The 27,384-nt window shown below is 38.3% G+C and overlaps 1 protein-coding gene across 3 annotated transcripts; it reads left to right on the top strand.

The window, feature by feature from the left end:
* Window positions 1-6,599: 6,599 nt before the first annotated feature.
* Window positions 6,600-26,889, top strand: itgb6 (integrin, beta 6). Of its 3 annotated transcripts, none has more exons than XM_041797569.1 (16): window positions 6,600-6,737; window positions 10,228-10,297; window positions 10,626-10,705; window positions 10,894-11,092; window positions 11,189-11,435; window positions 11,534-11,699; window positions 12,384-12,545; window positions 12,985-13,080; window positions 13,321-13,410; window positions 14,680-14,814; window positions 16,973-17,390; window positions 17,467-17,689; window positions 18,148-18,242; window positions 24,139-24,255; window positions 24,343-24,509; window positions 26,142-26,889. In XM_041797569.1, the coding sequence occupies exons 2-16, from the start codon at window positions 10,243-10,245 to the stop codon at window positions 26,241-26,243; spliced, it is 2,352 nt and encodes a 783-aa protein (XP_041653503.1). In that variant the 5' UTR covers window positions 6,600-6,737; window positions 10,228-10,242; the 3' UTR covers window positions 26,244-26,889. The 3 variants fall into 3 exon arrangements, with proteins under 3 accessions (XP_041653503.1, XP_041654262.1, XP_041655070.1); XM_041798328.1 differs by lacking the exon at window positions 6,600-6,737 and adding an exon at window positions 10,025-10,106; XM_041799136.1 differs by lacking the exons at window positions 6,600-6,737; window positions 10,228-10,297; window positions 10,626-10,705 and having other exon boundaries at window positions 11,049-11,092; window positions 11,193-11,435.
* Window positions 26,890-27,384: the final 495 nt, after the last annotated feature.

Here is a 27,384-nt window from a genome sequence, read left to right as displayed (position 1 = left end):
CATCAGACTCCTGTCTCTTTAATTGACTTTGTCGGTTCCAACATTTTTTCATCTCTTGCACATTTGCAGCACTGTGTTTTCAATGGTGCTTTCAAAAATTTCAAGTAAGTCTGATTAATTAATAATCTAAAAAATCTTATCTCACAAAAGTCCACATAAGCCTAATGTAAATGTAATGTAATAAAAACATATGACAAATTTTTTCTGTTCTCTTAGTTTTCTTCTTTTTTATCCATCCTAAAATCGACTTGTACATCTGCCCTACATCACACGTCTTTTCTGTAGGTTTCCATCCACAGTCCAAAAACACTCAATTGGTGACTCTAAATTCACCGTAAGTGTGAGGATGGCTGCTTGTTTGCTTCCACATGTCAGCTCTGTAACTGACTGGTGACCAGTCCAGGGGGTACTCCACCTTTTGTCTAGTGACAGCTGGGATCAGCTCCAGCCTCATGACCCTGGATGGGATAAAGGATGTAAATAATGGGTGGATGGATGGATAAATCTATGTTGCTGTTTAAAAAGCTTGTAAACATTTCTTAAACACCCAGAAGCAAGAATTTTACAGTTTTTTCATAACTGTTGTTATTAAATCAATCTATGATGCAATCATTCTCATATTAGCAATAAATGCAATTAACTGCAATTAGTTGCAAAACCTGCAATTAAGCAGATGTTTTGAAAATCTATTGGCTGCACTAGCTTTCAGTTCTGCAGGCCAGATTTATTCTTGTTTGCCATGTTTTTTTGGGGGGGAATCATATGAAAACACCACATTGCTTCTTCTGATTGTTAACTAAAATGCCTCAAATCAGCGATATTTAATGTGTAGCTTTTTTGAATCATGTGGCTCTCTTGTGACAACTTGTAGCTTTTTTTAGTCTTACTTGGAAACAGAACACCTCAGAAAACCTTAACAAAGGGACATTCTAATGAATGAATGATCCATTCCAAGTCACATCAACCAGTGTTTCCCACACTTATACAGTAGGCTTGAATAGACATATTTAATTGTTAACCTTATTTTTTGTCTGTATATTTCCATCAGATGTGCACAAGTGAGAACATGCAAGATACATATTTATATATTTACCCCCCAGGTTAGATTGTGGCTCTTGCAAAGGTATTTTTTCAACCATTTGGCTCTGTGGTTGAGTGAGATTAGGTGCCACTGCCTCGAATTAACAATCTGCTACTTTTAAGATAAAACACTAATCATCATCTCAGACTGAACCCTTCAGGACTCAAAAGGAAGATTTTTGTGGTAAGTCAAAATTAAAAGTATGGATGTCGTCTAGAGCACTTTATCATGACTTGGTCTTAATCTTCAATGTTTGTTTTGGCATTTTAATGTCAGCTTTTAATGTATTTTGTGGAGTGTGTCTTGAATTATGAATCGTTGTTTTTTGTCTCCTGGACACTGAACTCCTGTCTGCACAACAAATTTACCCTTTTGGGTACTAATAAAGAACCTTGAACCTTGAGCCTTGCACACTGTCTAACTTGCAAGATTCATTCATGGGCAAAGATTTGGTACTGAAGCATTGCTAGCTAGCCCATTGAAAGTAAGAGAGTGCAAATGAGTTGGCCTGTTATGGACTCATTCGCACACTAAAAGGTCCTCAAACATGTGCAAAGTATTCATTTACAATTTAAAGTACTAAAAAGAAAAAATATGCTACCTTGACATGTAAAAAAACATAAGCAGCCTTGTGGTATAATAGATTTTAACACAGGGTCCCGACTCTGACAAGGCAAATGGCCCATCCATCCATCCATCCATTTTCTGCGCTGCTTATCCGGTTGCGGGGGGCTGGAGCATATCCAAGCTGCCATTGGGTAAGAGGTGGTGTACACACTGGACTAGTCGCCAGTCAATCAGCTTACAAATAGAGACAAACAACCAGGCAAGCTTACACTCACACCTACGGCCAATTTTGAGCCCCAAATTTACCTAATGAGCATGTGTTTGGTCTGCGGGAGGTAGCCAGAGGTAAACAGCCAGTCATACTAAATTAACAATCACTCTGCCACTTATTTTCATGGTTTATTGATCATTCCTCGTGTCTAGTAAATTGTAGAGAATACTCAGATCAGTGTCAATTTGTTCAACCTAAAAAAATAAAACAGGGCTTCATTTTTAGCCTATTTTTTACATGAAAATCTGAACTGGACTTTTGGTGAATATTGGTGAAAAGGAAATCATTGATTTAACTGCAATGAAAGACTGTTTGGTTGTACTTTTCTATAAAATTTGATTAAGAAAAAATACTTATTTTTTAGCTTGAAATACAGGAATGTTTGTTATTGCTTCCTCCAAACAAGAAGAAATCACACACCAGTTTTCTAGGTCACAAAATAGATAAGAGCTTGATGTGTGAAACGTGGCTAAAATGAACACAAATTAAGAGTTCTGTGAAAATAAAAAGGGAACCTTTTCTTGCCAGTATTTTATGCTATTATTGGCCTGTTGTGATTATCTCCACCAGAGGGTGCTGTGCATCACACCTGTCCACTAAAGCTGAAGGCAATTCAAAGCGGTGGTATCTTCTTGTATGACTGTGTCTGATATAATGAAAAAAACGTATGGTGGATCAGATGAGTAACGGGAGCAACATATGTGCACTCATGTCGCAGTCACTTCCTGCTCTATTTCAGGCACACAGCCTTTGTAGATTCACTCTTACACCGGATCTCCCTCCTTAAGCTCTGACTTAGCACAGCTGATCCCGGAGACATAAAGGCACCATGCTCTCATCTCTAACCAGTCAGAGGATCAAAACCACCAGGGTGCAAGATTAGCCATCACACCCACTGTCAACCCCCATAACACACACACACCATACATCCACCCCTGACTCCTCGAGTATATTTATATACATGCATGTTCTATGCCGCAGAAGCACACAGACACGTCAGTCAAGCACCCATTGTACATGAGGGCATCAACCCTTTGAACGCAAGATACATGTCGGTAGAGTCTCTCTCCCTTTGCTCTCATCTGCTCTGTGTCTCACTTTTAATTCTCCACAGCTGAGGGGACACATGGCACTGATCCCCCGAGAATACTCAAGGTCAGACTCAGGGCACAGACACTATATGAGAGGAGGCCTGTTTCAGTATCCAGTGTCATTCATTTAGTATGATAAACGTCAGCAATCTGATACATAGGGTGCTATAACGAACTTAGACAAGACCATGAAATATCAGGTTATAATTTCATATTGCAGCCTTCAGAGTGACTGATGTGCAGCTAAAAACGAACATGAATGAAATATTCCACAGGCTATCAGTGGTCTAATCTGTAAGCATTGGTTTAAAAATGTGGCTGACTTCAGAACTTTATTTGTGGAAAAGTTAGAGCCACCAACATGAGGTACTTGAATCTGGAAATTTGCATTGTTTCGCTTTTTATGGTTTAAAAAATCGCTCTCCTTAATCAAAATAGACAATTTAAAAACAATCAAATTCTATGAAAAATGTGTCGAAGTTGTAAAGAAAAAAGCAAATTCCCTTTGCTAGATCATGCAAAGTTAACAAGCTTTTACATTTGTGGCATTTCTTTAAATGTAACCTGATGCTATCTTTGAGGTTTATTGTTAGATTTTTTTGTGTTTCTTTAAGTTTTTGTTTTTCTGTTTTAAGTTTTTCCAGGCCTGGATCTTCTAGGCTGGCAAATAATTCACTACTTTGATTTAGACTTAAATAATTGAAACACAGGAAGGGGTTCATCCAGAGGATTGGGACTGGCCCACTTGAAATCTCATTTGCCACCCAACAGGTGCCACGCCACAATCCTACTAAAAGCATGACTGGCTATTTGCCTTGTCAGAGGCAGGACTTGTGTTGAAATCTACTATACCACCAAGCTGTCGAAGTAGCATTTTCTATTGTTAGTACTTAAAATGAGGGGTAACCTGATTATCAGCCTGGCCGATTATTGATGCTGATATTTGGCATTTAGCTGATTATCTGTATCAGTATTTTATTTTACAGATAATCACCCAAAGTCAATGAATTCAAAGGGTGCTTAACATGACATGCCAGATGGATTTGTTTCATGCATCCACCTGGAAAACCTCCCATAGGTGGTGTTTGGGAAAGGACAGATCCTTTGAAAAAAAAACTGTGAGGGTGACTGGATAGACATTCTGTCTGTCACATCTTTACGGACCAATCAGAGCAGTAAAACACTTGACGTCATAGGTGTACGCCACCACCGAGGAGTAAGCTCCATAGAGAACTGCATAACGAGACCCATGGCAACTGTAGACATGCCAGTACCGAGGTTGTTATAGTTAACTAAATAACTAAAAATAAAATTCAAAAAATCACTTTAGTTAACTGAAACTAAATAAAAACTATGCTTTACCAAAAAAAAACAAAAACTGACTAAAACTGTATAGTGCACTTACAAAACTAACTAAAATAAAATAAAAATGGAGACAAAATATCCTTAGTTTTACTTCCTTTTTCCTCCTGCTTCAGTCTTGCTTTGTGTCATTTCTCATGTTGATAGAGCAAGTGTTAAGTTGTTTATTTTCCTTACTTTTTTAACATGCAGTTTTATTTTTCCACATGAAGTACGTTTTGTTTGTCATAACAAAGGCATAATGGTTCCAATATATCAGTTATCAGTCACATGGTCTATTAATAGTCAGTATCAATATTGGCCCTGAAAACCAACATTGGTGAACCTTTATTTAAAATAGTAAACTAATACTTTGCACATGTTGGAGAGAGGATAGGAGTGAGTCCACAGCTCCATTGCACTCTCCTACTTTTAATGAGCCAACTAGCAATGTGTCAGTACCAAATTTTTGCCAAAAAAAAAAACACAAGTCTGCACACTATTGTAAGGGATTTAACTACTGATTTACATGTGTTAATTTTGTAGTGTCTCTCAAAAAACAGAGGGTAAATGGATGAAGTTTATTAGTGTTTGTGAGTACACAAACTACTACTTCTACTACTACTTAATTACATTAAAACTCATCGTTGTTTCCTGGCAGCCCACAACCAATGCTGAGTCATGCGGCACAACATTTTTCCTGTCAGCAGTTTTCCTCTTGGTTGCTCACTGGAGATGGGTGAGGAACAAGGAAAGAGGTAGATGACAAGGGATCAGGAGTACATTAAAATAAGGGATTTACATTTATATTAATTCTATAGCATGAGTAATAAAATTAGTACAAAGTCAAATGTTTTGTCTTAAAGACTTAAATTTAAGGGCTTTTAATTGACCAATACTGGACTTAAATATTTCTGTGTTGACTAAAACAATGTCCTAGTAAGGACTTGTTTGAGTCAAAACGTGTAGCGATCCTTGGTTAATAAAAGATTTTTTTTAATCACATCAGAGTGCCTCAGTTCTTCAGGTTTGACTACCATCTATACCATGGACTCTATTTGCTAATAATCTGGCAAGTCATTCATTTGTTTTTTGCTGTTTAATCCTTGAATCCTAATGCTGAGGAGCACCTGTGCAGTACTCACCTTCTTCTCTCTAAGGAAAGGATTTTAATAGAATAACACTGGACTAAAATATTTTGAGTTTTTGTTAAATAAAACCAGACTAAAGCTTTAGAGAGCAAAAACTGCCTAAAATGTAACAAAAAATTAATCTAAAGACTAAACTGCCAAAATTAACACTGTATTATTTGAAAAGTGGTATACAAATACAGTTTGATCAATTAACACCCCCCCCCCCCCCAATAATACGGCGTTTAATGCTTGTAGATGGTTTTGTCCAGATCGTCAGAGTGCTGCTAATGTGAGCATACTAAGCTATATCCATACTTGATAAAGTAACACGCTGGCATTATCATTATGAGCATGTTAGCATCATGATGTTAGCTTTTAAGTTAGGAGAGTTACTAAAATGCCAAAAGACTCAGTATATATCAAAAATAATTTAATAATAATTTTTATGCTGCACAAATCACTGTACAAAATGAAAGCCTCAATGAGAAAACTTAAAAGAATTCTGGGCAATCAAAATCTTCTATTATTTAACAGTGTAGGCCTATGCACTGCTACCTTGATCCTCTCACACTTGCAAGGATGTGTGCACCTGCATTCCAGCCATACTTCAGTAAGAAGGAGGCTTTATTACAGCACTGGCACTCCCTCTCTGCTTCTCCTACCTCCTCCTCCTCACTGCAGGAAGTAACTGAACTTGAGCTAACGTGCACAGACACACAAACTCACAGTCTAGACCAATCACAAAGAGCGTTCCTCTGAGTCAGAGGTGTTGTGCTGCAGTTGACACTAGCTTCAACCTCTAGAGTGCAACACACGCACATCAGTCAGGTCGTCTCTTAATAAAGAAGCTGGGTCCTGCTGAGGTCTCACAGGCTGCAGTTGTTACTGTCACTCATTATCATCGCTGCCTCCCCCTGAACACACACATACACTGACACACAAATGGACAAGTTGGATCATGTACAAACACCCACACATGACCCCAGTAAGCATGCACACACACTTACCCACTCTGAGACACACACACACAAAAGCACGCATGAGCCAAGGAGCATGGGCAGCAGGGTCACCCTTGCGCCATGCTTCATAAAGGGCGCCGTTACAATAGGTTTTCTGTTACTCTGACGGCTGCTGGGATACAATAGGACTGAATGTACTGGCCTGATGCTTCTCCACTCCTCTCCATTTTTCACTTGATGACAAGGAAGACAGACTGAGACGGGACAGCATGTTATCAGAGGACGCCCCTGAAGGTGAGCTTGCTCATTGCAGGGTTAATGTATACCTCCATTTCTGTCTATAGTAAGAGTGTGGTGCTGACAGAGAGATACGTGTGAGTATAAATTATGGATTTGTGAATTCTGATGAGACTGAAACTACTTTGAAAGCAGGCCACGATGTGCTTCAAACACTGCTGTCAGATTTCATTTTTTGAAAACATTATATTCCCTGAATTCTGATTGAAAGGCACAAGGTTTCAAATTAAAAATAAAGTGCAACAGTATAGTGCAACTATGACACCTTATTACACATTTAGCATCTTACTAATGGGAGTTTACTCTCATACAGGGCTTTAATGTTACAAAGAATGGTGTTTGGTTGCATCATGCTGGGAGATTTCTTTGGAAATTCACAAAATTATGACAAGCAAGGAGAAATGAAGGAGGAGAGGAGAGAAAGAATTTTAAAGTAAACTGGCACTCAGGAAAGAGATGAAATAAGCTAAAGGAGGTATAAAATGAAATGCTGATTTCACAGATCCACACTTCAAGAGGGCTTCTGGGTAAGTTGGATCAAAATACAGAGAGCTGAGGAAAGAGACAAGGTTGTCATTGAGAGAAGAAAGGAGGAGAGAAAGAGACGAGAGGGGTGAGACAGGGATTAGTTTAAAGGGAGAGGAGGTGGGGTTTGGTTCGGGGTGACAGATGGGACTCACCCAAATCCAGAGGGGCGTGGTGGTGAATAGTGAGATTCCTGTGAGTTAGGACAAGCAGGGATATTTTCACTGCAGCTGTTAATGGTTCAACACCTACGCAGCCCCACCCTCCTCCCCCTCTGATTATACACACACAGACACTCATGCACACATTCACAGTTATATTTCATATGTTGGGATAGCTCTACAGGGCTGCTTTTGTCTTTGAGTTAATCTTTATGTTGCAAAAACAAAAAAATTCTGCTGAGACATCAACAATGATTCATGTTCTTACGTCGTTAAAGATTAACATATCCTCTTTTGGATGGCTGGGTTATAGGGGCTGTACAGGCTGTGTTTGTTTATGGTGTGGCCTGTCTGTATTTTATTGTGCTTCATTGACCATAGTTCAGTGTAACGTGATAATAATGAAAGCTAGCTTCAGTCAAGCCTGAAACTGAAATCTCAGCAAGTGTTAATAATTTCTAATCAAAACATCACATTACATGTATTACAAGTCAGATGCACTGGGCAAGTCCAAATATCTCATTTCAAGACAGAAGAGCAAAAAATAAGGCATGAACTGAACTAAATATTACCTGTTGAATGTCTGCACTAACTAATGTAGAAATAGACATCTCATTTAAGACATTAAACAAGTTAAATGTGCTATAATAATGGAGTGGCTGAATAAAAAATAGTAAGGAATCTTCTACAGCCCCTTTTTAAAATCCAAAGTGATAAGGCACTGTACAATTCTACACATTTTAATATAGAAATAGTTTAAGTTTATCAGTCCAATGCAATCAGAACAAATTTTTAAAAGGATAAAATCCTTGTGGTTATAAATTGCATTTAAAATACCGCCTTGCTTGGTCAAAATTTGGATTTTTTTGATTGAGACTGAGATCACAACAATTAGACATGACTGGTTTCACATTATTTTTTATCACATGCACTTCACAAACTTCAAAACTAACATAAATACAAGTCTCTTACGTTCAGCCCCTCCAGCGGTCGAGGTTGGTGCTTCACAACCTTCAACTTTTGAAAGATGGCAAATCCACAGAAGAAACTGCACACGGGTCATTTTTGTAATTTAATAGGGTGCAAATGACTAAGGTGCAAAGAGCTAACATTTTGACGCATGCTATGTCTACATCAGAGTCAAACACATCTTCATTTCAGAGGGTGCACGTTGAAACTGTAGTCCTTTGCACCTTCTCAAATTGCAAAAACTAATTTGTGTGCTCCAGTTTCTTCCTCAGATTTGTCTGTTAAGAAGTCCAGCCAACCATCTTTCAAACTCAACAACTTAAAAAAATTGTAACATTCTTAGTACTTTAAAAAACAATCACTGAAAATAAGTGAAAATACAGAAATATTAAAGTAATATTAAATAGGCATAAAATAGTTATTACATATGAGAGCTATGATATACAAAGTTAAACTTATAAGATCAGTCAATATTATAATATAAAATGTAAAAATTATGAAATATTAAGTCAACATTATTTAATAAACAAGTCAAAATGTCATAATTATGGGGGAAAAAATCAGAATTCTGAGATAAAAAGTCAAAATTTTAAGATTATTTTAAATTAAGAGTCATAATTAAGAGGTAAGTCAAACTGTGCAATAAAAAAAGTCATAATTATGAAATACTATGTAAATTTTAATACGTTTTTAGAAATTGAAAATTAAGAGAAAGTCAAAAATATGAGATAGTAAGTCTTTATTATGAGATTGTGTCGTTATTGTGACATAAAAAAGTCAAAATTATGAGAAATGGTTCATTATAATGCGATAAACTGAAATTAATACATAAAAGTCACATCATGAGGTGCAATTTTCCATAATTTTGGATTGTCATTTAATCACGACTTACTATCTGATGAGTCTGATGTTTTATCTTATAGTTTTGACTTACTATCTAAGAATCTAGACTTTTCAATCTCTTAATTATGACTTTTTATCCTGTAATTTAGATTTTTTTCAATCTAATAATTAAGACTTTTTAACCCTAATTAAGACTTTTATATCTTCATAATTTTTCATTCGGGATTTTTTCCTTTTAAAATTGCCTAGCTTTAAGACATTTTCTTTTTAAGTGTCAGAAATGGGCTTCCATAGATTTGAACGACTTTTACCATGTAAGGAGATGGAAATGCTAATTTTATCTGACAACTAGCCAAAACTTCAGCTGCTTCAAACGTTTAAGATATTGTAGTACAAACAATATGAAACGCCTTTTCTTCAATTTATCTACAGCTAAATAAGTAATAAATGAAACACTTCCGTTTAAAATGTTTTGCAGCTGGAATATAAGAAACCTGACTTTCTTTGAGCCCACAGAACCAAAAGCTAGCCTAACTGTGCTAATTTAGCTAGCCGAGCTAGCTTACTTTAACTGTTAGCATTCTGAATACAATAAGGCTGTTGTTTAACTATTGTTCTGTTTAAAGTGTGCTTTGGTGTTTTACTAGAATGTATGTTGAATGTTTACATAAATAGGTTATAACAAAGCTAAGGGGAACAAACCTGGTTCATTGCCCGATATCTACGGTTGGATAATTCAGTTAGGGGGGTCAACATGTTGGCACAGACTTGGTTCCTCCTCGCGCCCGCCTTGCTTTCTCACCTGTACGGAAGTGAACATAAAAGGCAGCACAGGTGGAGACAGACACTCTCCTCCTCCTCTATCCAGGTAGAAGCTCTCCTGTGTAAACTGCTTTCGGCAGAGTAGAAGAAGCATGACTCTGGACACGTTTCACTGCTGTAAATATGAGACTACTTGAAATCTTCTTTTTCTGTTCCCTCATCACCAGTAACCTCGCGGACTAATGGGGCTTATACTGCTGAGCCTGATACTGCGGTACTGGATCAACACCGTGGAGGGTAAGCAGGACTTTAAAAATCAGGGCAACATGTTCATAACGTGTAAACAAAGACGCTACACAGCAGACCATAAAAGCTGTGTTGGTATTTATGACCAGTTAACGTTTCATTGTAAATAACCTCTTTTAGCTTGTCTTTTTACTACACTTTAACATACTATTAAAAGATATACATGTACATGACCGTATCACAGCCTTAATTAATTAACAAATATTCAGCTATAAAAACTTCACTTGTCTTTTTAAATTCAGATAATTCATTGAGGGATACCTCTTGCTTGATGTTTACATGCTGACTCCATGTTTGCACTATGCTATGTGTACTACAGGATCATGTTCTGCCAGCAATGCTGTGACTTGTGACCAGTGTCTGCAGATCAGTTCCCACTGTGCCTGGTGCACCCAGGAGGTAAGAAACACAGTCACTGCACAAATGTATTTTTATTTCCATAATGTACTCTATAATATTTGGCATTTCTTGTAAGGAAGAGTGCACCATGTGATGATCACATTGGTTTATTTCTCTGCTTTGAATGAAACAGTCTAAATGTTTCATGATCAAAAAGCACAATTTTGACTTTTCCCTCCATTTTTCAGAATTTCACTGACTGGTTATCAGTCAGCAAGAGATGTGACACACTGGATATCTTATTAGAAAAGGGATGTGCCAGGGACCAGCTGCAGTTCCCTGTTTCTAAAGGTCAAGTCTTGCAGGATCGTCCACTTGGGAAGAAGACGGGCAATGTCAACAGCACTCAGATCTCACCTCAGAAAATGTCCCTCAAGCTGCGACCTGGTATACAAGTCATACACACTATATTCTACAACCTTCCTTGGGAAACCTTTCATCATTTTCAAACAGAAATAAGGTTTTGGTTTTGGTTTTGCACAGGTAGTCAGGTGACTTTTCAGGTGAAGATTCAGCACACAGAGGACTATCCTGTGGATATCTACTACTTGATGGACTTGTCAGCATCCATGATAGATGATCTGAACATGATCAAAGACCTGGGTTCCTCTCTGTCTAAAGAAATGGCGAACCTCACTAGTAAATTTAGAATGGGCTTTGGATCCTTTGTGGAGAAACCTGTCCTGCCCTTCATCAAGATCACAGAAGAACAACTCGCCAACCCTTGCAGGTAAACAATAAATATTTCAATATGTCTCAATTCGTCAAAAATATAATCCATCCTAATGAATGTTAGAGGTTGAATGTTTGACTCCTTTTCTGCTGCAGAGATGTGGACATCACCTGCCTGCCAACATTTGGATACAAACACGTTTTGTCTCTCACGAGCAGAACGGACAAGTTCAATGAGATCATCAGAAAGCAGCGTGTTTCTGCAAATGTTGATGTGCCAGAGGGAGGCTTTGACGCTGTCATGCAGGCAGCAGTTTGTGGGGTAGGGTTTGGTTTTTGTGAATGCTATATTTCATTTACAAAAGATACTGTATATTTCATCTCCCAATTTGACTCTGATGTTACACGTCAGTTAACAAGGCAAAAGTCCCTATAAACCAATTCTGAGCCCATTTACTCCCTTTAAACTTGTAAATTCCTGTAAATTATTGTTTAGTTTTATATTCTTTCAATGTGTAGGTGCATATGTTGAGTCTGTGTAATCAGGAAAAAGCTGGAAATATTTTTTCTTAATCTTGTTAGAGAATTAACAGCAGAAAAGGACAGTTAAGGGCAAAAATTCACACAAGGTCTAGGCTTTTCTCTCATCAATTTCCATTCATATCATTAATTCTCTTGATTTAAACAAAAATATTATTTATAAATCTTCAATCATACTTACATTTATATTTATAACTAAGTTCAAAAGTATCTTAAAGCTTTGGTGGGAGTTTTAAGCAAATGTTACTAAAAGTAGTATGCTGAATTTCTTGGAGACTATTTTCAGAGGCAGATTATATGCATTTAGTAGTTCTAGTAAGTTTTTATAGCATAAAGGGGTGATTGTGCACTGTATCAAAAGTGAGCTATATTGCAAATGCAACAACATGTCACTAAGTGCAGCATGCATTTGAACTGAATTGATTCATTTAAAAGAATGTGAGCGACATACTGTGTCTCCTGATAGGACAAGATAGGCTGGAGGAATAATTCCATGCGTTTGCTGGTGTTCGTCAGTGATGCTGACTCACACTTTGGGATGGACAGTAAGATGGCCGGCATTGTGATTCCTAATGATGGGCAATGTCACCTGGATGTTAACAATGAGTACTCCATGTCTACAGTGCAAGTAAGTGTTTCTATTTTCTTAAATTACCTTTCATTATGGGGGGCAGATACCCCAAATATGTGTGTGGTTCCATTCCTAGACAGGGATGGACTTGATTTATCCTAAGGAAAATTCAAGAGAAGAATGTTTCCAGTTCCTTCTTTTCAATTTCCCTTAGAATTGAGAAAGTATGTATCTCTCTCTTCCTTTATGTCATTCCCCACTCTCTTATCCCTGTTTCCAACTCTATCCACTGTCCTCCTCTATAGATAAAGACATGGAAAGGACAAAAAACTTCCATTATTCTTCCATGTCTAAGATTTGTACTTTATTGACCTTAATCCACTGTATTACCTCATTTTAGGGATTTTATTCAACAGTCACCATACAGTCAGCTGCAATGACTCATCTCTGCCTCACAGCCCATTCATTGCTGATATTTGTCAATTTTTCTCCCCAGGAGTATCCCACTCTTGGTCAGCTGATCGATAAGGTAGTGGAGAACAATATCCTACTGATATTTGCTGTGACAGAAAAACAGAAAGCCAACTATAAGGTAACAGCTTCTTTCCATTTATGCTATCATTTCTGGTTTTTAGATATGTTGAAACTGGAGACTTAAAAAATGTGACTGTGTGAGCACAATGTTTACTGAGGTTTTGCATATTTATTCATGGAGCTGCATTCTCATTCAACCTGTTGGAACTAGCCCTCTCTTCTTTCTCGCAATTTAGCTGCAAGTTTGAGCCGACATGTGTTACACTGACATTTCTGTCTATCTGTTGTTTTTCCCTAGAACTATGCAAATTTCATACCTGGCGCCACAGTTGGAGTCGTGGAGTCAGATTCGCGGAACATCCTGGAACTGATTGTGACAGCGTACAAGGTAAATAAACAGATTTAGTGATGTGAAAGTGCGGGTAGGACATGTAGGCACTGGAATTGAAACTGGGGACATAAGCAGTTATAAGGGAATAAAATAAAATGCATTAATTCACACTGGAATTTTTTAGGCTCTAACCAAAGAGCCAATCATTTGATTTTTAACATAAAGCAGGCATGAAATATCAATCTGTGTATCTTAAATTTAAATTCCAGCCAAGACAGTATCTCTGCTTTCTCCATTTCTTCTTTCTTTCTTGCTTTTCCTCTTTCATTCCTTCTCCTGCTACGTCTCTTCCCTCCACCACCCAGTACTTTGCATCAGCATGTTTGACAGCAAGTCTCTGCTTGTTCCAGCTGTTTGATCTCCTCGCTCCTCTGACTCTGACTTACTCTTTCTTCTACACTCTCTCTCTCTCTTTCTTCACGCGTCTACCTCTTGTGCTCTTGTGTCCTTCGGTAAATCCCTCCTGGCGGCAGTGACGGGTGGCGAGTCCTTTAATTACTTCACCAGTTTCGCCGCTTACGCCCACTTTAAGTCTCAGTTATGTTTACCACACTCTTTATGGAGGAGTGCTTGTTATCCTTTGGTTTTAAATGTTTCTTACTTGCAAGAGGAATAAAAAGAGTTATATGTTTAGTGCTAAAATACATTCATTTGATATTTATACTTATCTTCCTTAATATTTGTGTCTAGTGGATGGATATTTTGTCCACAGAACTTCAAATACCCCTCAGCATATTTACTAAGTAACACTAAGTAACTCTTTTCTTTCATCCAGTTTACGTCTTCGCTATAAACATCTCCTTGTTTTGTCCTCCTTAGCAACCCAAAAGACGCACTGAGTACAATTACAGGCCAGCAGGAAACTCACAATTTACCCTCTGATGGCACCCAGACAGTCCGCCACAGAGGTCATTAGTCAGTCAAACGCAGTCTTTCCTCCCGCTGAGGTCAGCTGTCACACTTTTCCTCAGGTGCTTTGTGCAAACCAGCACACCTGGGATGATGACTCACACAAAAAGAGGGAAGTAGATAGGGGGTTTTAAACAGCCTCAGCACGCTACAGGTCAGAGCAAGGTGAAAGTGTAATTCCACTTAACGCCCTGGAAATCCCACTTCTTCTCAAGAGAAGTCAGTCTGTTGTGTTTAGAGCTGGTTCATTGTGTTTTTATTTGCTCCAGATGATTGTAAACTATGTTTGTATGAAGCTGTTGCTCCAGTTGCATTTTTGTTCAAGGTACTGACACATTTATATAAACTGTCTTCCAGGAGCTGCGTTCAGAGATTGAGCTGGAGGTCCTTGGAGACACAGAAGAGCTCCAGTTGTCCTTTACAGCTTTTTGTCCGAACGGGAGTGTCCTACCTGATACGAAACGCTGCTCCAATATTAAACCTGGAGAGACGGTCAGTTGCCTCTCTCTCAATAACTCTCTCTTCATAACCCTTCATACAGGTATATCTGCACTTTAGCATGCTTTATGTGAAACTGTTGAACAAACTACAGCCATACAGTACACAGACAGGAAAAATATTATGGATTCTATCGAAAAAGGAGCAGTACAGGTAAAACTGTTGTTATATGGTTTGGTTGTTTAGCCAAAAAAAAGCAGGCTAAGTGCCTTTGTAATATTGACAAAAAAACCTTCACATGGTAATCAAAGCAGTAAGGTATGGATGGCTTAAGGGTAGATTTAAAGGAGGAATACTAAAGAGATTTGAAGAATACAGCTCCACTAAAAACAAGTTCAGAGCAAGTAAACAATGAGTTTTTCTTCTAAAGTCATGAAATTCATGAACAAGAACAATAATCTGAAAATGAATGCAAAACCCATTGAAAACTGATGAAAGAGCTTTAAATAGGTGAATTTGTGACCTCTCTTTGTTCCTTATCCAGCAGAAAATCAAATCAATGCTGTGAGATGAATGATTTCTTTGGCTAGACTAAGCACAGGAAGACTGCATTAACACAGTCAAGCATGGCATGAAAAGGTTTTCTTAAAGAGGGGCACTGTGGCTATGTAGGTAGAGTTGGTCGTCCTGCTTGTTGTGAGTTCAGTCCCCAGATCCTGCAGTCATGTGCTGATGTGTAGTTGCACAAGATGCTTAACCCTAATTTGCTCCCACTGCTTCGTCGTCAGTGGTGTGTAAACGGGCATGGATGCATTTGAATGAGGTTTGCTGATATTGATGAACAATTCCCCATAGTAAAATCCTCATAAAATCACAGAGCAAGGTCATTGACTGCTTAGGCGCATGGTGCTTAAAAGTCGCCAAGCATCACATGGAGTTCTGTAAAGTATTCCGACACTCAACTGTGAAGCAGTGGAAACACGTTCTGTGGCGTGATGAACCACACTTCTCTGTTTGGCAGTCAGATGGTCGAGTGTGGATTTGGCAAATGCCGGGAGAACGTTACCTGCCTGACTGCATTGTGCCAACTGTGAAATCTGGTGGAGGAGGGATAATGGTATGGGGCTGTTTTTCAGGGTGTCTTTTAGGGTTATCACTTAATACCTCAGCAAACCAAGACAGTTGGGACAATGTTATGCTTCCAACTTTGTGGCAACAGTTTGGGGAAGGCTCTTTTTTATTCCAGCATGACCGTGCCCCAGTGCACAAAGCCAGGTCTATAAAGAGATGGGCAGATTAGTTTGGTGGAAAGAATTTGACTTGCCCACACAGAGCCGTGACCTCAACCCCATTGTGCACTTTCGGGATGAACTGGAACAGAGATTGTAAAGCATCTCAGAGTCTTGTTGAGAGTCAGTTTTTCCTTCCATTCAATGATTGTTAGAAGTTCTTTATTTAGCCATGTTCTGATATTTACCTTTTGAATACCAACTAGTAGTATTTGCAATAAAGATCTGTCCTGTTTTTTAACCCCAGGTGGCTCACTTCTAAATATGCAACACTATTAAAAAAAAGTTGAGCTTTGAGCTGATAATTGATCTGATTGCGGTCTTATCATCCACCCAGTCAGAAGAAATAACAGAGCAATTACAAAACATATGAAAATTACCTGTAGACATATTACCGCACGATCTCCAGTATTGACCACACCCAGGATTGTTAATTTGTAACTGTTTGATTGCAGGAGTTATAAAGAATCTTAAAATGTTTTTCCACATGCAATACTCCACAGGTGCAAGTTTTATATAGTGAACTGCCCTCTCTCCAGCATTAATAAAGAGTAGATTCTTAATTTTTCTGTTACTTTAAGCATTAAGTACATCAACAAAAAACATAATCAGACATATTTCTTCCTCCCCCATGATTTGAATATTTTTATCAAAGGACGTTCTTAACTGTAGATATCTGTGAAAATCCTCCTTTTTAGATTACTGGTTCTTGTAAGTTGTTCAAAAGTATTCAAACCTTTGTCAGCTGATATAGTGCAATGGTGGAAATGATACCCTGTTGATCCCTTACTTGTGTGTTTTAATGGTTTTTGATAACACTGAAGCCCCAGTAATGAGGCTTCAAAGGCACAGCTTGTCAGGATAAGATCAATGTTAGTTTGGAGAAAATATTCTAGTCAAGGTGCTTCTTTTTTACTCCCCAGGTAGTGTTTAATGTGACTGTGGAGCTCTCAGGATGCCTGCCAGGGGTCCGGCACTTCTCCATCAAACCCGTGGGCTTACAGGACAGTTTGGAGGTGGACCTGGAGTCTCTTTGTTCGTGTGACTGCCGGCAGCCTCCCGAAGCAAACAGCAGCCAGTGCACCGAGGGTCAGGGGTCTTTCCACTGTGGTGTATGTGTGTGTCAGCCGGGGTTCACGGGAGCTGAATGTGAGTGCAATGAAGACAGCGCTGTGTTGAGTAGCTGCCTCGCCAACAATGAGTCTGCGATATGCAGCGGTCAGGGGCAGTGCTACTGCGGACAGTGTGTGTGCCATGCATCCAGTTTTGGACGCATCTATGGACCTTACTGCGAGTGCGATGACTACTCCTGTGTTCGGTTCCGTGGGGAGCTCTGTGGAGGTGAGTTTCTACATTTTTATTATCTATACTATGATTCTAGGTTGAGACTACTCCTTTGATGATTGAACACTTGCAGGCCATGGGATCTGTGACTGTGGGGAGTGTCACTGTGAGAGCGGTTGGACAGGAGAGTACTGTAACTGCAGCAGCAGCACTGAGTCATGCATGTCAGAGGATGGCACTGTCTGCAGCGGCCGGGGAAGATGTGAGTGTGACCAATGTGTCTGCTCAGTACCTGGAGCATCTGGGGACAAGTGTGAGAAGTGTCCAACATGTGGAGACGCCTGCAGCTCTGCAAGGTGAGAGCCCATTCACGCCATCCTTGAAAAATGATGTAATTTGGTAGGGTTTGTGTGCTTTAATTGTTTAATCTATTCCTAAAAGATATAAGATTTTGTCTCCCTGCAGTACATGATCTGGTTGTTCTTTTGAGCACAGACGTATTAGGTTCTGATCCCCTTGTTCACATGTGTCTACACCTTCCACATGACATCAAAAGGCAACTAATGTCCCCAGCACAGTGCTAAGAGATTTCCTTTCTGTATTGTAAAGCAGCTGTCAGGGCCAGTGCCACTTGATACCACTGTTAGGAGGTGATAGAGAGAGAGAGAGGCCTTGGGAAAGCTGTGATAAGTGACCAACACTGGGATTTCTTTGTACTCCCTATGTCAGTGATGGAAGACTCATTAAACTGTAGAAACCATGCGGTATTGTATCATCTTTAAGGAGAACTTTGTTCTGCTTGTGTTACTACCAGGACCTGTGTAGAGTGCCATCTGCAAGATAAAGATGAGGCTGAGTGGTGTGATCAGAAGTGCAGCTTCCCGAAAGTTTTCATCAACACAACAGCAGGTAAAAGACTCACTAATGCACCTGATACAGAACTGCTTTGTATAATGTGATGAAGGATGCATTTCCTGTTCTAGCTGTGACAGTGTCAGTAAGACATCTACAAGGTATGATGGGATACCACGGCTCAAAAAGAAGGCTTTCTAGGGCACATATGACAGAGAGGTTAGCTCTCCATGTATAAGGGCAGCCAGTTGTAGTCTAACCTACAAGTCCATATTCTCTCTCTTCCCTGTTTCTGACTCTATCTGCTGTCCTCTTCCATAATAAAGGCATGAAAGCCCCCCAAAAAACTTAAAAAGAACAAAAACAAAAAAGGGTCTTTTGTCACTCAGTTGTTTTGCTTTAAGTAGACAGTAGACTTCCATGTCCAAAAACACTATTGACCTCAATGGCCTTTCAGTTAAAAAAAAAAAAAAAAAACCTTAGATTTCCAGATAATACTAAACAACACCTATCCAAATTCAGTTGAATGCTGTTTTTGAAACATAGAGAGAACAATCATATGCAAGGTGAACACACTAAAGTTTCTTCCCTAAATATCAGACTCACTGTAGCTGCTACTGGTATTAAGTAATACAACAACAACAAAAATCACATCTGAATTTGTGTTGTGAATCAGAGGCCTGTAGATGACTGTAGCTGGGAGGTAGACGCTGGAAAACTGGACCAAAGCATGAAGCCTTAGCTTCTGATGTTTAAAGCTGAAAACAACAGAACAGAAAATTAATATGTGGCTCCTGTTTTTCTCAGGAAAAGACCAGGCATTTTCAAACTGGAGACTCTAAAAAGGATTGAGGTTTGGAGACATTTTGCAGTATTGCATTTAAGGCTAAATGATTTGGAAAAATAATCTAATTGCGATTTTTTTCCCCAATATTGCAATCGCAATTTAATATGTGATTATTTCTTAAGTTTCTCATCCTATATATTTTCCATCAAAGCAAGCAATAAGTCATTCCATACTATAACCAACACAATATTCGATTAAACGGGCTTAACAGTTTTGAAAAAATATAGAATTGTGATGATTTTGACTCATATAGCAAATTGGATATGACTTATTATATTAAAGGTAGTGATCATTTTTATGTAATTCTCACATACATTAAGAAAAACATACAAAAATGAAGAAAGTAGGATTTTTTAGGTAATTTCTAAACATATGGCACTTGAAGGATTGCATGATATATAATGCATGATATCTCTGCTGCAAAAAAAGTTTTAAACTGGTATGTTGACACAAATTTCAGGTTAAAGAAATATTGCACCTTCTGCGATTTGAAAATTGCAGCAGGCCATATTGCGATTTAATCTAATTTGCGATTAATTGCCCAGCCCTAACTGCATTGCTTATAATTTCCTGAAGGAAAAAAACATTATAACAGCATATACCATGGACTATTGACAACAGCAAGTCCATGGATCTTTATGCATGTAATCTTGTTTTGGCCTTAAATTATGACTAGATTTAGATTGTGGGACGGTTTTTGATAGAATGTTATGATCATGTGTCTAGGCCTGATAAATGCATTTATTGTGGCTGCTGTGGTGGTTTTATCCTGGAGAGGTTGACATGGTCAGAATGCTGAAAATTAGATCTTTCTGGTGGTGTTTAACATGTGGCATACTGAGGACAAGTCATTTTGTAAATAATAAGGATGTTTCCAGGTGTCTATTTCCCTTTTCTGCTAAACGCCCTTTTAAATTGCTTTTAACCAATTAGTCTAAAGTGGAAATACCACTTTACCACATGTTCTTGCGTTTCAAATACATGGGCCAGACGTGGCCGTTGAACAGGCCGGGTGGATCTGGCACTGTGTAGTTCCTAGAGCACCTCCTCTTTTTGCATTCATCACACGGGATGGAAATAAAGTAACTTTGGTTCAGCACGTTGATCAAAGGTTCGTAGGTGTAAAGCAGAAAGCCTTCCACAATAAGGATGTGAGTCTTCTCCTCCTTAGTGTCAGACTTTGCGACGATCTCAGTATCCAGGGTGTTATTAATGCCATGAGATTTCTCAAACTTCACTGGGGTTATCCAACCATGCGTAGATCGTACTCATCATGGCATCTATGTCCAGAACACTGATGACATTGTACTGCTGAAAGCAATCTTCACCAACTTCAATCTGATCGTGGGGCTTGATGAAGTCATCCTGATGGACCAAAACAACAGTTGGGCAGGTTTTTGATCAGTCTGTTGGTGAGGGTGGTTTTCCCTCCATTAGTTAAGCCTGCCGATGCCACTGATGTGCTGCATGATTTCAGAGCTTGTTGGAAAGTCGCCATGAGTTCAAAACGTCAATAGTACCTTTGGTTTTATTGACGTTTTGAACTCACGGTGACTTTGCAACCTGGCACACCTAAACTTGCCTTTAGGTAATGCCAATATTACATGTGCCCATATACATGACCAATGGTACAGGGAAAAGGTGGACACACCAAAGTGCCGAATCAGCGTATGTTCTCATGGCTGACCTGTCCTGACTTGACCATATACAGTACAGAATCCTTGTAAACTTCTGTGCTATTTACCCATTTTGACTGGCACGCCAGGTTGCTTGTTGCCAAGATGTCTGACCAAAGCTGTTGGCCCAGCTTGCATTTTACTGTTTTGGGATCATCTCTAACCTCTTGAAGTGCTCCCACACTTGTGGAGTATTTTATCCTAAATTAAAAAGATTTAAAGGCATGCTGAGGGCCACTGCTCCAGTGGGCCTGCAAAATGGGATAGTCCACTTTAAATATATTCATACTCACAGTAAAAAGACTGATTAAAAGTACATGAGATAATTTCATAATTGCATTAAAAGTGTAAATAATAATAGTGATATCTTCTGTAGACATGATAGAATGTACCAGACTGCTTTTGTTTGATTTTCCAAGACTGGAAAACTGGATAATATTGTCTTTATATTGAAATTTATAAAAAGATATATTTCTATAGAAATAAATGTGTCAAAATCTGTTGACTCAAGCTAAGTCAAACAATGAAATATTGCAAACTATTTGATGTTATGCACTCAGATTAAAGACATTGCCACTGACTTTGCCCTTCTTACACTGTTTACTACACAGAGCATACTTTGTCATGCTCATCTATTTGCATGCCTTGCCTTGCCAACAGCTAAGGTCATGCCAGTACAGAGTGAAATAAAACTGGCTGATACTTAAAACTGTTTGAGATAATTAAAGTATCACAGGGAATATTCTGTTTCCTGAATCTTCAATTTGGGTGTGGACCTTTGTGCATATCATTGTGTCTAGAGTTTTGAGGAGCTGATGGGAACCTTTATTGCCTGTAACACAAGTCCTCGTATTCATGTTTGTTATCACACATTATCTAGGTTTTTTAAATCATAATAAACGTTGCAGTAGTGGAGGAGTACCTGACTCTTTGACAGACAGACCTTGATGTGATGGTTTCTTGGAGGAGCTATCAAGAAAGATTTTTCAAAACAGTCTTTGATAGTCTCTGGCAGGTTTCAAGTTTGTGCAGGTAGATTATCGACCTCAAAAACATGGAATGAAATCAGATGATGACTGTTGTTGTGTATGTTTCAAGAAAATATCAACAGCAAGGAATGTTCTTAGATTAAAACATACAAATAACGACTTCACACAAGTAACAATAGAGATTTTTAACTGATCATCTCACAGCTGAGTCTTTTCATAAAAAAAGAAATGTTTGTGTTTTTGTCAAAGTTGGCTGCTCCAGAATCTCTTTTCCGATCTTGTCCATGAGCATGGGCAAGTTGGGTTTTCTGATGAATAAAATCTTCCTGCTTCCCTTGTGTAACATGCAGCTCAGCTGTGGATCTTTGCTGCGTACATATATAAAAATGCTGTTAAATGTGATACCAACCAGATGACAGCAGTAAAAAGCAGTTAAATTAACTTTATTGACATAACGAATCTTCTCACTAATGGTTTGTTTTGTCGGCTGTATAGAGAAGTGGTTCTCAAATGGTCTAGCCTCAGGACCCACCACTATCTCCTTTATAGGTCCTTTGCAGATGATGTCACACAGCAGCAGAGAACACCCCTTCAGGGGCAAGTAGTGATTTCTACATAGGAAAATGCTCCTATTTTTGAGCTGTTTATGACTCTGCCAAGTGTTCAAAGTGTGAAAGTATAAACCTTCCTTATTCTTTAGCTACTTTTGTCTTCCAAAAGCAGTGAAATATTCAGGCAAAAGTTAAAAGAAATTTAAAAACTCACAATGAAACAGCAGCAGGCAGGAATGAAAGAAGCCTCCGTCTTTAAGCCTGGGTGAGGGGTGTCCCACAACACTCTTGCATAAGACTTTTGTCTCCCTACATCTAATGATGCAATGCTAGGAGGTCTGTAGGACTGAGTAAATCGTGATTTTGATCAGCCTCACAACAAGTAAATCTGTTGAGCTGTGATTAAAAAAAACAAAACAAAACACCTTTTTAGTGAAGTGTAAGGATCGTCTTTACCTATTTAGAGCTTTAAAGTACTAACTTTCCTCTATTCCATTCGCTCCTATTGGCTATCCCCCACTTCCTGACCCCCAACAGACATTTGGGATCACATGATGCAAAACAACCTATATATTTCTATTTTTAAAATTTTGCTGGCCCAAATTCATGACCCACTGAAGACAGTCCGCAACCCACTTTTGTGTCCTGACCCACCAGTTAGGAGCCACACATGCACCAATCTCTTGAATTTTTATAAATGTTCCTGATGAATACCATTTGTAAATGCAAAAAGATGAATTTTAAGTCCAATTTTTTCTGGATTTTTTTTTCGAGCCAGTCCCCTATAATTTTCTTTTGATATCAGGGTGAGTACAGCATGAAATATTCAAAAAAAATATTCATGAAATTTCCTGAGCGTGACAGAATCATGACATGTACATCCTGCAACTGAGGCATGACTATAGTGAGATCTTCTTGCACATAATAAAACTACATTATGTCTTCTTTTTACCATTAAACTTCTCCCAGATTATTTGTTGATGCTGAGTGGTTGATACCCTATTGAAACCATCAATACATCAGTCTATCTGTTGCTTCATCTGCCATTTCTACACCATTCTTTATGTGTTATGTCCTCCTCTCTTTCATCCATCAGGGATAATCACATGCTCAATTTCACAGGTAGTCTGTCTAAAAAAAAGTTGATATGTGAAAACAGTTTGGGCCAGCTACAACATGAGCCTAAAATTTAGCTTTATTGTGTTCTAAAATCAGCAGCATTTAGTTATATATTTACTAAATGCCTATGCATATATATTTTAACAGGAAATGTACAACGATATTCATTACAAACAAACCATGAGTATACAAACACCAGCCGCTTTCCTACCCGTGTTGGACCTGCATGTTGTCGCTGGAGTTTGTTCCCTCAGCTGCTGTGTTTTTGATGGTGGTATCAACACCAGCCTGTGCTAAGTTTCCCCATGGGTCAGAGATTTGAAGGAATGCTGACCTGCATTGACTCGGGTGTCTTTCTGAAGCCTGTATCCCCCCTCTCTCTAACACAACACCATCCATGTCCACGTCCAGCAGTGGACAATGGGGAACATATTATTTACCTTGTCGTACAGGCAGAGCTATTGTAGTGCATGTGAATAGCCAAAGGACCCCGTCTTCCTTTATACAGGAGATTATTTTAAACCTGCTATACTTGTGCAAGCTGAGAGGTATATCTGATTATCACAGAGGATTTTTCAGGCTTCAGATGTGAAATACAATGATGTAGTCCACACACACACCAGATTGTAGTCTTTGATATGGAAATCACACTGACAGCACTACAGAGCCGGGTATATCCTTTTACACTCTCAGCACAATGCAGAAAGGGAAGGTGATATAGGATGGATTTGTGCCTTATTTATGGATATTTCTCTTCACATTTTCTCTCAGAGCATGACAAGGGTGCTTCTATGCAATGCACGCTAATGACAGAGAATGAGTGCTGGATCTCCTTTAATGCTGTGGCAGGCGAGACGGGGATCACAGCCCACAATCCCCAGATATACGGTAAGCTTTACAACAACTGAGATAACAGAAAAGAAACAAAAAGGAAGTTCTATTAATAGTCTTACCTCATTATCTACTCTGTTCCAGGTTGTCCAGAGCCACCCAACATCCCCATGATTATTCTGGGGGTCTCCCTCTCTGTGGTGTGTATTGGCATGATCCTGCTTGGTGTGTGGAAGGTGCTGGTGTCTGTCCACGACCGTAAAGAGGTGGCCAAGTTTGAGGCTGAGAAGTCCAAGGCAAAATGGCAATCAGTAAGACCAATCATTGAAAGATTAGCTTGACAATATTATGTAGTTGTTATCAAACTCCAGGAAAACATCTAAAACCAAAAAAGGTCAAAAAATGTTTTTAAATTATAGAAATGATGAACACCATTTTAGAATAATCTTGAGCATGATAACTATGTAACTATAAACTGTTTGAATACATTTTTATAAAGCAGTTAAGGTCACAGAAAAAAATGCTCATCCAGTTTGATCATTTAACAAACAAAAATCTCAGGATTAAAAGGGCAGGGAAAATAACAAGTAAGGACCAAGGGTTTTTAAATTCTGACCCTGTGGGGCCCCCATCTGACAAATTTGAGCCAACAGCTTTCCCAACATAGAAAAAACATCATACTAACTGTCTGTTCTCTCTGTCATTATATCTAAAAAACCATATTCCACAGCTCTGTTATAAACTTGTCTTAATTTGAGTGATATAGTTTTAGTTGTATGGTGGCTATAATGGTTTGGCAGACTTAAAGGAACTAAACTGAGCTCAACAGGTTGTATTAGTAAAAATCCCATTCATTCCTCCATAGCAAATTTTATTATTAGCCATAATAGCCTAACCATCCAAGGTAGACACACAACACGCCACCTGAGTGTGAAATGATGGCATATGCTCCTGGAGAAGACATAAGTTCATGTGATATCAAACTTTTCCAAGAAAATTTGTTTTTTATGCTATCCGGGGCAAAAAAACACTGCTACCCACAAACACAGGGTGCTGAAAGGGACATCTCTGAGTTGCACCTGCAAAGTAATATCTGCCCACAAATGTAACACACATCCGCAGCTTGTAATGTAAAAATCCCACAAATGTGATAAAGCTCCTACAAATATAATAGCAGTTGCCTACTGCAAATGTAATAACACATTTGTTTATGTACGTTATAACTCTTACATTTGCAGGGATAAATAAGTTAGCTATGTAGATTATGTAGCCACTTTATGAGCTTAGCTCAAGCTATGTTAGCTACGGAGCTTAAGTCGCTAACAGAGCTTTATGAGCTATGTTTGCTGCATTAAAATGTTTTCATGGATGATAAGCTTTTTCCTTTAAGCAGACTGTTTACTTGTCTTTAGGTAATAAGGTTTTGCAGATCAGGTTTTTAACTTTTAACTTTGGGCATCCTAACCATTACCTTAACCCTTAACCTAATCCAAGACAGAAGTTTAATCAGATTTATTTTTGAAAGTTTTAGCGCTTATTTATGTTCAGAAAGAGACGGTGTCTCAGAGCGGTCTGTGAGAGTGGCCGTCAGAGATGTACAGTCTGCAGCCCGACTCCTCTCGCTTAAATAGACCACCAAACTGAGAGGGTGTTTGTCAGGTCATTGAGTAATGATGCATGGAAGTGTACAAGGCTGTCTGCCTGAACAAGTTCGCTCCATAAAAACTGAGTCTGTTTTCTGATGGGATTTTGAATGCTGGCTGTTAAGTGGCTTGCTGCATCTTTGATTTTCTTCCCTCACCCTTTCTAACATTGAGCATTAGATTGCTGATGGAAACTAGCTTTTTGGCTAACCCTGGCATCTTTACAGAAATGTAGATTAATATGCACTGTCCCTGTGAGATAAACAAATAAATACTTTTGTTTTCTCTGTTTCCTTGTAGGGCACCAATCCTCTGTTCAGAAGCTCCACATCAACATTTAAAAATGTCACTTATAAGAGCGCACAGAGAGAAAAGATTATCACACTGGATCCCTACTATTGACAATCTGGAGGAGAACAGTTATCTGAGTGCACTTAACTGTGTGTGTGAGTGAGTGAATGTTTGAAGGTGTGTGAGAGAGACTGAGTGTGTATATTTGGTACTAAAAATGTGTTTTTATTGTATGAATCTCTATGTTGATTCAGAGAAGATGAACCACAGTCAACAACACTGTGGTGGACAAACATGATGAAACTGCTGCTGTAAAAGTGCACTGCCATTGTACCGTTAAACACTGAACTTCATTGCTGCGTCCTACTTTAACAAAGCTTTGTCTACTGTAACATGCAGCTTGGGAAAGAGGAGTCTCCACTTCTCATGGTCTACTACTGAAAAAAATCTTTGTTTTATTCAAATGAATGTAAATATACAAGTGGATGATTTTTTTTAATATTGTGTCTGTTATTTTATTGTAAAATAAGGCTGAGCCTTAAATATTGATAATTGAGCTGTAAGTGGCACGGCACATAAATAAAGTGAATTTTTGACTCATTGCTAAAAAAAATATGTTGCATTCAGGGTAACACCCCATCCATATGTGTCGATTAGATTGTTTAGATTTGGTATGGTGAAACAGGTTTTAAGTTACGTTTATTTTGTTTGCAGTGAAACAGTAAAGAGAGAATTTCCTTTTTCTCTCTCAAGGCCAGTAAAGACAAAGAACAGTTGTAATAAAATATTTTTTTCCATAAAACTGTAGAGATATTATTTATTAACATGCATTTCTTTTATTTGGTGTCCTGTCCATAGGATTGGAAATATGCAAAACTAAAGGTTTACAAAAAAATGCATTACCTTCTGGTCATTTTATTCAGTTTATTTGTTAAAATACCAGCAAAGCTATATGTAATATTTATACATTTATAAAAAACTGTTTGTTTAATATGGTAAATATTAAAGATAAAGACAGAAAGTCATAAATTTTAGGAAAGACATACTTAAGACGAGGGAATAAAAATAAATAGCTTATTATTACAAAATACCATTACTAAATACCAGTGTTAGATGACTGAAAACTTGATATTCATCTTCAGTTAATGAAATAAAAATTAAATACATTTTTGTGTGTCTGACGGAGTTGACAAAATCACTATATAACTGGCAAAAAAGTCACATTTTGGAAAAGAAATGTTAAATTAAAAAT

This window comes from Cheilinus undulatus, linkage group 1 (genome assembly GCF_018320785.1).
Source record: "Cheilinus undulatus linkage group 1, ASM1832078v1, whole genome shotgun sequence".
NCBI lineage: Eukaryota > Metazoa > Chordata > Actinopteri > Labriformes > Labridae > Cheilinus > Cheilinus undulatus.
This window is presented reverse-complemented; position numbering and strand designations above follow the sequence as displayed.

What these genes read in the sequence shown, in the direction of transcription:
- itgb6 (XM_041797569.1), top strand. Translation starts at nt 10,243, where the DNA reads ATGGGGCTTATACTGCTGAGCCTGATACTGCGGTACTGGATCAACACC. An exon ending in AACAGAAAGCCAACTATAAG is followed by an intron (nt 13,081 to 13,320) that starts GTAACAGCTTCT and finishes GTTTTTCCCTAG; the next exon opens with AACTATGCAAATTTCATACC. An exon ending in ATATTAAACCTGGAGAGACG is followed by an intron (nt 14,815 to 16,972) that starts GTCAGTTGCCTC and finishes TTTACTCCCCAG; the next exon opens with GTAGTGTTTAATGTGACTGT.